At 46.7% G+C, this 10,473-nt stretch overlaps 1 protein-coding gene across 2 annotated transcripts in view; it reads right to left on the bottom strand.

The window, feature by feature from the left end:
• CSRNP2 (cysteine-serine-rich nuclear protein 2) overlaps window positions 1–10,473 on the bottom strand; it is a 23,634-nt gene extending 13,161 nt beyond the window's left edge. The window contains exons 1-4 of one of the 2 annotated variants that reach the window (XM_011930659.1): window positions 10,406–10,473; window positions 9,592–9,763; window positions 3,394–3,630; window positions 476–735 (exon numbers count right to left, since the gene is read on the bottom strand). In XM_011930659.1, coding sequence (XP_011786049.1) covers window positions 476–735; window positions 3,394–3,544 — 411 coding nt within the window. In that variant the 5' untranslated portion in view covers window positions 3,545–3,630; window positions 9,592–9,763; window positions 10,406–10,473. The remainder of the gene's footprint in view (window positions 1–475; window positions 736–3,393; window positions 3,631–9,591; window positions 9,764–10,405) is intronic. The other variant, XM_011930658.1, reaches the window with a different exon arrangement.

Here is a 10,473-nt window from a genome sequence, read left to right as displayed (position 1 = left end):
AAAAAAAAAAAAAAAAAAAAAAAGAAAAAGAAAGAGTTGAAATCTCTATACCCCAAGGACAACAGTCAAATTAAAAGAAAAAAAAAATCGGTTGGGTGCAGTGGCTCACACCTGTAGTCTCAGCACTTTGGGAGACCAAGGCAGGTAGATCACTTGAGACCAGGAGTTCGAGACTAGTCTGGGCAATATGGCAAAACCCTGTCTCTACTAAAAATACAAAAACTAGACGGATGCACACCTGTAATCCCAGCTACTCATGAGGCTGAGGCACAAGAAATCGCTTGAACCCGGGGAGGCTGAGGTTGCAGTGAGCTGAGATCATGCCAGTGCACTCCAGCCCACTGGGCGACAGAGCAAGACTCTGTCCCGGAAGAAAAAAAAAAATCAACCAACCAACCAACCAACCAACCAACCAACCAATGAACCTAAATGGTTTCCTACGTGGACAGCAGCAGACCCCAGACCCCTTAGGCACCTTCATCTTTTTGGCGTGGAGTTTCTCTTCCTTCAGGTGCTCACGCAGAATCTCTCGATGGTTCACCTCCTGTTCTTGGGCAAACTCACAGAGTGTGTAGCTCCGTACAGAGTTATGGCGCTGGGCCATGCCCAGTGAGCTACCACCCTGGCTGGGTACACTGGTAAAACCCTGGCGCCGGGCAAAGTAGTATACAGTCACCTGGTCAAAGCGTACATTCTTCCTCCGCAGCTGCTTCTGCCGCTTCAGGATGGATGTGGCTGAGAAGGGAGCACAGAGAGATGTTTTATTTATTTTTCTATTTAGTTACTTATTTATTTATTTATTTTTGGCATCTCACTCTGTCACCCATGCTGGAGTGCAGTGGCACGATCTCGGCTCAACTGCAAGCTCCACCTCTCGGGTTCACACCATTCACCCGCCTCAGCCTCCCGAGTAGCTGGGACTACAGGCACCCACCACCATGCCCGGCTAATTTTTTGTATTTTTAGTAGAGACGGAGTTTCACCGTGTTAGCCAGGATGGTCTCGATCTCCTGACCTCGTGATCTGCCCGCCTCGGCCTCCCACAGTGCTGGGATTATAGGCGTGAGCCACCGCGCCCGGCCATATTTGTCTATCTATTTATTTAGAGACGAAGTATCGCTCTGTTGCCCAGGCTGGAGTGCTGTGGCGCTGTCTTGGCTCACTGCAGCCTCCACCCCCGGGGTTCAAGCAATTCTCCGGCCTCAGCCTCCAGAGAATCTGGGATTACAGGCGTGAGCCACCACCCCCAGCTAATTTTTGTATTTTAGTAGAGACGAGGTTTCACCACGTTGACCAGGCTGGTCTTGAACTCCTGACCTCAGGTGATCCGCCCACCTCGGCCTCCCAAAGTGCTGGGATTACAGGCGTGAGCCACCGCGCCCAGCCAAGAGATGCTTTATTAACTCAGGGATGACCTGTTTGGGGAGCTTGCTCTTTCTCATCCATCTAGGCTCTCAACTCTTCTTCTCTAAACGTGCTCTCTATACCTAGAGAACTGTCTAGTATCTGCAAATCCTAAATGCTCTGTCAGAAGGGACCTTGAACCTCAGCTGGTTCATACCACTGCCTCCAGACTGACTATACCTAAACAGATGACCACAAAATCCATTTTTAGACATCAGCTGGGAAGAGGATCTCTAGGTAATCTTTTCTGGATATAACAATCTATAGCTTTACTGTCCAATACAGCAGCTACTAGCCACATGTGGCAATTTCAGCTAATTAAAATTAAATAAAATTTAAAATTCAGCTCAGGCCGGACATGGTGGCTCACGCCTGTAATCCCAGCACTTTGGGAGGCTGAGGCGGGCGGATCACGAGGTCAAGAGATCAAGACCATCCTGGCCAACATGATGAAACCCCGTCTCTATTCAAAGTACAAAAATTAGCTGGGTGTGGTGTGGCGTCCCTGTAGTCTCAGCTCCTCGGGAGGCTGAGGCAGGAGAATCACTTGAACCTGGGAGAAGGAGATTGCAGTGAGCCGAGATTGTGCCACTGCACTCCAGCCTGGGTGACAGGGCAAGACTCCATCTCAAAAAAAAAAAAATTCAGCTCAATTATACTAACCATATTTCTTTCTTTTCTTTTTTCCTTTGAGACAGGGTCTTGCTGTGTCACCCAGGCTAGAGTACAGTGGCACAATCACTGCTCACTGCAGCCTCAACCTGCCAGGCCCAAGTGATCCTCCTACCTTAGCCTCCAGAGTAGGTGGGACTAGAGGTGCACGCCACCCAGCTAATTTTTGTATTTTTTGTAGAGACGGGGTTTCGCCATGTTGCCCAAACTGGTCTCAAACCCCTGAGTTCAAGCAATCCACCCACCTCAGCTTCCCAAAGTGCTGAGATTACAGGCGTGAGCCACTGCACCCGGCCACTAACCACATTTCAAGTGCTCAATAGTCACATATGGCAACTGGCTACTGTTGGACGATGCAGATCCAGAACATTTCTATCGTAACAGAAAATTCCATTTGATAGCACTGATCTGTAGCAGGGGACAGCAAACTGTCAAGGGCCAGATAGTAACTATTCTAGGCTCTACAGGCCGTGAGGTCTCTGTTGCAATAATTCAACTCTGCCACTGTAGCGTGAAAGCAACCATAGACAATGGGTATGACGGTGTTCCAACAAAACTTTATTTTCAAAACAGGCATTGGGCCAGATTTGGCCCATGGGCAACCCCTCATATATAGTATCAGAAGTTCTTTCCCAGAACTAATAGACCCGTAAGAATTAAGAAATCTCGGCCAGCCATGGTGACTTACGCCTGTAATCCCTGCACTTTGGGAGGCTGAGGCGGGTGGATCACCTGAGCCTAGGAGTTCGAGACCAACCTGGCCAATATGATGAAACCTTGTCTCTACTCAAAACACAAAAAATTATCCGGGCGTGGTGGCGGGTGCCTGTAATCCCAGCTACTCGGGAGGCCTGAAGCAGGAGAATCACTTGAACCCAGGAAGCAGTGGTTGCAGTGAGCTGAGACGGCGCCACTGCACTCCAGCCTGGGCAACAAGAGCGGACTCCGTCTGGAGAAAAAAAAGAATTAAGAAATCGGAATTTGCCCCATCTGTCCAAGCAGCAAGCATTTATATCCTGCTACAGCTCAATTTCCTGGAACTCTCTGGGACTCTGGTGGGGGCAGGGTAGAGTCCTGGACTCCTTCTTCAATCTACTTTAACCCATTCTGGGAACCACCAACCCACAACACAAGTAAAATCAGCTAGAATAAATCAGACTTCAGTCTACAGTATTAAAGAAATAAGGTCCTCCAAAGAGCAAGGAAAGATGATGATTAAGGGCAAATCCCCAAGCCACACAGAAGCTGCTTCAAGCTGCCATGGGTTCTACTGCTTGGGGAATGTGGGTATAGGCAGGGAGGGAGCAGCTTACTCACGTGTGAAGCTGGCAGTGGTAGGAGGATTGAGGCTGTCGCAGCTGTCAGCACTATCGCTGCTGGAGATCTCATCATCCGAGTTGGAAACTGATGAGCCCACATCCACATCATCAAACTTCCTCTTGAGACCCGAGCCCGTGAATGCATCCATTGGTTTCAAAGGGGTTTCCTTGGGGAGCCCAACAAGTTGGCCCCAAAGCCCCTGCTCACCACCAGCTAGCCAGGTACATTAGGATTCTGCCCAGGGAAAAAAAGGAATCAGCATTCCTGTCCCAAGACAGACCCCTCCCCAGTCTAGACACACAGCTCTCTAAAGAAAGCACCTCACCTAGCACTGATGTCTGCTTTCTCAATATTATGTTCTTTCTCTACTAGCTCTGGCCAACATTCTCCTACTTTCGTTTCCCAACAGCCCCTCCATTCTCATCACTCTTAGAATAATGAGATGGGTAGCAGCGGCACCTTTCCCAGTGGAGGGAAGGTCTTTGCTTCCAATCCAGCTGGGGTCTAGGCTTCATTAGCCCAGGAATCACAGTAGCTGCTCTTCTGATCACATAGGAAAGCCCTCCAAGGGACCAGTGAGAAGAACTTGAGATCAAAAACACAATTATCACTGCTGCTTGTTTGGTTGGGAAAAAAAAAAAAAAAGGAAAAAAAGCAGAATTAGGCTTTGCCTAAACCAAGACTAGACCCAACTGTTTATCTATTTTAGAGACAGTGTCTCACTGTGTTGCCCAGGCTGGTCTTGAACACCTAGGCTTGAGCAATCCTCCTGCCTCAGCCTCCAGAGTAGCTGGGACTACGGGGCATGTGCCACGGAACCCGGCTAGACCCACTTATTTTTCCTAGTGATAATACAGCCCAGCATTTCCCAAAGTGCCTATCTTATGGTATTAATAGCTTTTACATAGAAATAGGACTGCTGTGTCAAAAGGGTTTTAAAAATTGCCTATAGTGGAACCTCTTAGAGGCTTTTAATATACTAATAAGGATGGTGATGGCTGAGAGAACACAGAATGCAGTGTTTCTACAAACCTGATTATGGAACCTACTGTTTCCAAGGTATTTTGGAGTGCAAATAATGCTTGGATACACTTTGGGCAATACTGCTCCAGGCACTCAATTCTGAAGGACATTAGCAGTCAGGAAAGCCCTTTACCCAGATCTTCACAAGCGTCAAGTGTCTCACCAGGCTTCTATAAAGGCCAAATTTGGTACCAAAGAATGGACCCAAGATTAGAATCTGCATGGCTTCAAAACCCAGAATCTTTCCCAATCTCATACTGCTCCGTAAAATAGGGCTCATCTGGTCTGTCACCATGCTCTGTGCAAGGACATCGTAGCTTTACAATCTTTGCCCTCTATAAAGACATCAGCAAGGGGAAAACAAATAGCAAGAGAAGTAACAATTTATTCTGGTTATATCAATATGGCAAGCAGTGTTGTTTTCAACACGCTTTAATACAACCAAGGAGTCTGAGACAGTCCATTTCCTAGGTACAAATCTTTTTCCTCCATCTTTGGATTTAAGTTCCAGAAGGACACGAATCTGCTCAGCAGAAATGCTGTCAGCGCAGGAGCCATGTGTGATGAGACACAAACCCTCCCTTGCCTCAGTAACGCCAGAATCTCCCCAGACTATGATCTCACTAGTTGCTAATTATGCAGCAGGAATAACAACACTGCCCAGAACAACAGGGCTGCGTTACTGCAGAGGAGCTACCCAGAATATACTGTGGTGTTAAGAGATGCCTGCTACAGAGCTGTTTTTCTGGACTGTGTCTGTTGGAAGCAATTTGCCTGCTCTTGGATCAGCTGTACAAAGTCAACCAGACCTAATAAGTACCTTAGAGAAGGTATTTCCCAATCTATCCAGATTGCATCCAATTCTGCATTCAAGTCACGAGATGTACCTAAGAAACCTCAGCCATCAGAAGTCTCAGACAAGCACATTCCTGAAATAAATTTGGCCAGGGAGGAAAAAAAAGAATCAAATATTTGATAAAAATTGTAATTAAATTAAAAAACACGCCCAAAGTATCGGTTCAGTTCTTCAGGTTACTGATCTTACCATCAGAGGTCACATTCTTAGGGCATGGTAAGAAAGGAGCAAGCCAAGGGCTTTTTATGGGTTAAGATTTTAGCTGGGTTTAAAGATACCCATCAACAAGAAGACATTTATGCAGCCCACAGACACATGAAAAAATGCTCGTCATCACTGGCCATCAGAGAAATGCAAATCAAAACCACAGTGAGACACCATCTCACACCAGTTACAATGGCAATCATTAAAAAGTCAGGAAACAACAGGTGCTGGAGAGGATGTGGCGAAATAGGAACACTTTTACACTGTTGGTGGGACTGTAAACTAGTTCAACCATTGTGGAAGAGAGTGTGGTGATTCCTCAAGGATCTAGAACTAGAAATATCATTTGACCCAGCCATCCCATGACTGGGTACACACCCAAAGGATTATAAATCATGCTGCTATAAAGACACATGCACATGTATGTTTATTGCGGCACTATTCACAATAGCAAAGACTTGGAACCAACCCAAATGTCCATCAATGATAGACTGGATTAAGAACATGTGGCACATATACACCATGGAATACTATGCAGCCATAAAAAAGGATGAGTTCATGTCCTTTATAGGCACATGGATGAAGCTGGAAACCATCATTCTCAGCAAACTATCACAAGGACAGAAAACCAAACACCACATGTTCTCACTCATAGGTGGGAACTGAACAATGAAAACACCTGGACACAGAGTGGGGAACATCACATACCGGGGCCTGTTGTAGGGTGGGGAAGTGGGGAGGGATACCATTAGGAGATGTACCTGATGTAAATGATGAGTTGATGGGTGCAGCACACCAACATGGAACATGTATACATATGTAACAAACCTGCACGTTGTGCACATGTACCCTAGAACATAAAGTATATAAAAAAAAAGATACCTATCAACAAACTTCTCATTCCATTCTATTGTAGCAGGGAGGGAGAACCACTTGTGACTGAATACTTATGTTGGTGGGATTTTTTAGAGATAGAATTTACGGTGGCTTACGTCTGTAATCCCAGCACTTTGGGAGGCCGAGGCGGGCGGATCACCTGAGGTTGGGAGTTCAAGACCAGCCTGAACAACATAGAGAAACCCTATCTCCACTAAAAAAAAAAAAAAAAATTAGCCAGGCGTGGTGGCGCATGCCTGTAATCCCAGCTACTTGGGAGGCTGAGGCAAGAGAATTGCTTGAACCTGGGAGGCGAAGGTTGTGGTGAGCCAAGATCACGCCATTGCACTCCAGCCTGTGCAACAAGTGAAACTGTCTCAAAAAAAAAAAAAAGATATATAATAATGTTGCCCACTGAATTTTGCCTCCCCACTTATCAGCCATCTGATAAATCTGACTGAGCTAAAAATCTGCTTTCTCAGAAAGGGTTTTAGGCCCACCTGACTTGTAACTGAGCTCCAGTTAGTGCTGCTACTAGAAAAGTGGCTTTTGGCCAGGCACAGTGGCTCACGCCTGTAATCCCACCCAGCACTTTGAGAGGCTGAGGGAGGCAGATCACTTGAGTCCAGGAGCTCGAGACCAGCCTGGGCAACATGGCAAAACCCCGTCTCTACAAAAAATACAAAAATCAGCTGCGTATGGTGGTGTGCGCCTTTAGTCCCTGCTACTTGGGAGGCTGTGAGAGGATCACTTGAGCCCAAGAGGTCCAGGCTTGCAGTGAGCTGTGATTGCGCCACTGCACTCCAGCCTGGGCGACATGTCAAACGAGACCTTGTCAAAAAAAAAAAAAAAAAAGGAGGGAGGAAGGGAAGAGATGAAAGAAGGCAGGCAGGCAGGCAGGCGGGCTTTTTCCTTAGCCTGGAAACACTCAAGGATTTATGACTGGAAGTAAATGTCCACTCCTGTTCTTTCCTCAGGCGTCCCCAGGCTTCTGGTAGTATCTCCTTTGAATATTTTTCTCTAAGCCCCATATGAACCTGGGTCTGCTCCAAAATCATCTTTATTACTAGAATTCTCCACGGTCTTAACCCGGTTGCCCTCAGGAGTATCAGTTCTCTCTAGGTTACTTTTTGTGAGCTTGGATGCAGCAAGGATTGCTGGCTGCTTGTTCTATTCTCCTCCTCCTCCTTCTGGAATAGTGGTTTCTGGGCAATGATAGGAGATAGGTAAGAAAGAAGAAAAAAGATGTGACACCTAGGAGAAAAGTATTTTCCTTAAGCTGTCTGAGAATAAGTAGAACCTATGGCTATGTGTGTAAATAACATGTATACTGACTTATGGTCAAACTCTTCCATTCATGTGGATGGCACTCAGGGAAATCCTCAAGGAGACTCCACTGTGCTCTTCACCCTACCCAGGCTGTTAGCAGCATTTTCTCTGACATCAGCTCCATTATTTTTTTAAAAAGAAAAAAGATCTATTATGTCCCAACAACCAATATAAGATTAAATTTCAACCCAGCTCCCCTTGTCCAACTCTCTGATATGAAGTTGACTTTTAGATAAAGATGTTCACTGGACACCAAGAACAAACCCCCTGTTCACTTCCATAGTGCCCTGAAGAAATTCTTCTTTGGGAGGCTGAGGCAGGAGGATTGCTTAAGGCCAGGAGTGCAAAACCAACTTGGCCAACACAGCGAGACCCTGTCTCTGTATTTTTGAAAAATTGGCCCGGCATGGTGGCACATGCCTGTAATCCCAGCACTTCGGGAGGCCAAGGCGGGCAGATCACTTGAAGCCAGGAGTTCAAGACCAGCCTGGCCAACATGGCAAAACCCCACCTCTATTAAAAATACAAAAACTAGTTGGGCATGGTGGTATGTGCCTGTCGTCCCAGCTACTTGGGAGGCTAAGGCGGGAGGATTGCTTGAACCCAGGAGGCAGAGGTTGCAGTGAGCTGAGATTGTGCCACTGCACCCCAGCCTGGGTGACAGAGCCAGACCCTGTCTCAAAAAAAATAAATAAATAAAATAAAAATATTTTTTTGAAAAAAGAAATCTTTCTTTGCAACAGTAACAGAATAGTTTCCATACTTTCCAATTCATCAAATTAATCTTTCAAGCTACAACTAGAAAAATCAGTCATTCCTACTTCTCTCAATTATTCATTGGTAGAGGATCAATGCCCATGTTCAAGAGATACATTTGTTAAGTTTTAGCACTTGGGAATGCAGGTAAAAACTGACAGTTAACTGTCAAAATGACCAACTCAACAAATGCTTTTGGAGAAAATAACGCAACCCTCTTTAAAGCTTTTAAATGCCAGTGAAATGAAAGGTCAGTTGACACTTTCTGGCTACATGTCTAATGGTCTTTTCTCAAGGGTTTCTAGCTGAAGATTTCCCAATGGTATATGAAATAGTTAAGATTCAGAGCATAGAAGACATCAGGCTAGCACCTAATAAAGTGGTCTACCAGCATATGTGTATTTTAGTACTAGATCTAAGTTTTTTTCAGGACTATAATGATTCCTATAACCACCAAAACAAACAAATAAAATTTGAAAAACAAAAACAAAAACAGCATATGTGAGACCAGCAAGAGGGACTGCCCAGGCAAAATTTTCTGGAAGAATCTATTTGCAAAGTTTAGGTAATATGTCCCTTCTTAAATGAGTCCAAAGTAACAAGCTGCATCTCACAGGAGAAAGTGTCTTCACTTAACTGGAACCCAACCTTCTGCGAAAGGTCAAGGAATCAAAATCTCCAGTAAGATGGTCAGGGCTACCATCTGTAGCTGGGTTGGAAGAAGGAAGGCTTGCTGCTGTGTTATGATAAATCTGAATAAAATGACCTGCCCTGTTTCTCCTTTTACAAGATACTGTAGTTTCTCAAATACTATGGATTTCATGGATCCATGTGTCTTTGTGATCACCAGGATCATGAACTTACAAAGCGCTCAAACGAAAACCCCCCGCTTAAGCCAGGTGTTTAAAGAAAGCCGTGCACTCACCACCCCCACTCCCCGATTTTTACCCATTCACTAACACAAGGTTAGAACTTTCCATGCCTAAACTACCATCGTGTGGAAGACAGATCTTTGTGGGAATTGGAACATGATGCTGCATTAACTCTCAAGGATATCCAGTCATTTATAACACCGGCACAACCAACATCCTGGCTTTGCGGATTTGCAAGACAGAAACCCAGTGAGGAAAAAATCTGAACTAAGGATTTACCTTGAACTGAAAACTGCAGGACAAGGGGACAGTGTTGTCTTGTGGGGATAACTTCTAGCATTTCATTTTGAAGAAGTTTGTGTGTCACACTGCCACTCTCAACCCCTTTAAAAGGATGAATCAAGACCACAGCACTAAAAGGGAAGGGTGGCAGTTGGCTGCGTGTTTGGGCCTATGAAAAAAGATCAAGCTAGCAACCAGGGCAACTGATGCTTTCATTTTCCCACACGACGCCAAAAACATGGGAGACATCAGGAACAGGAGCGAAGGGACATGTCAAGTCACCAGTTCCCTATTAAACACTCCTTCCGAACCCTTCAGCCCTCGGTCGACTTCCCTCTGATTCCTGCTAACCTTCCCGCTCATTCCAATCCTCTGCAGCCCCTACCCAGCCTTCCTCATCCCTTCCTGCCTGCTACTCACAAATTCCCAACCACTCCTCCCACATTTTCTTCTGTTCCCCCTCCCCTTCCTTCACTTTCCTCCATCCTACATCATTCCCCACTCCATTCCGAACTCAATCCTCATCCGCAATCCTGCAGGCTTCCAAGCCGCCCATCGGTCTCCCGCGAGCTGCCCCCGCAGTCCGGGCCCGCGTCCTCCGTGCCCCTCGCTCCCACGCCTCTTCCCGACTCGGTTCCTTCCCAACGGCACCCGACCTCCCCGCCCCCCGACCGCTCCCGTCCGAGCCTCTCGTTTCTGACCCCTCCATCCGCACGGCTCTGGGCTTGACCACTCCTCCACGGCCGCCCGAGGGCCGATCCCGAGAAAGGACGAGGCGGCACCCTCCGCCCCGCACCCCTAGGCCCATTACCGGCCCCGCCGCAGCTGCCTCCTCCCGTGATGGTCTCTGCCGCCCCCGCTGCCGCCGCCGCCCTAGCC

This window comes from Colobus angolensis, unplaced genomic scaffold (genome assembly GCF_000951035.1).
Source record: "Colobus angolensis palliatus isolate OR3802 unplaced genomic scaffold, Cang.pa_1.0 Scaffold87, whole genome shotgun sequence".
NCBI classification, from domain to species: Eukaryota; Metazoa; Chordata; class Mammalia; order Primates; family Cercopithecidae; genus Colobus; species Colobus angolensis.
This window is presented reverse-complemented; position numbering and strand designations above follow the sequence as displayed.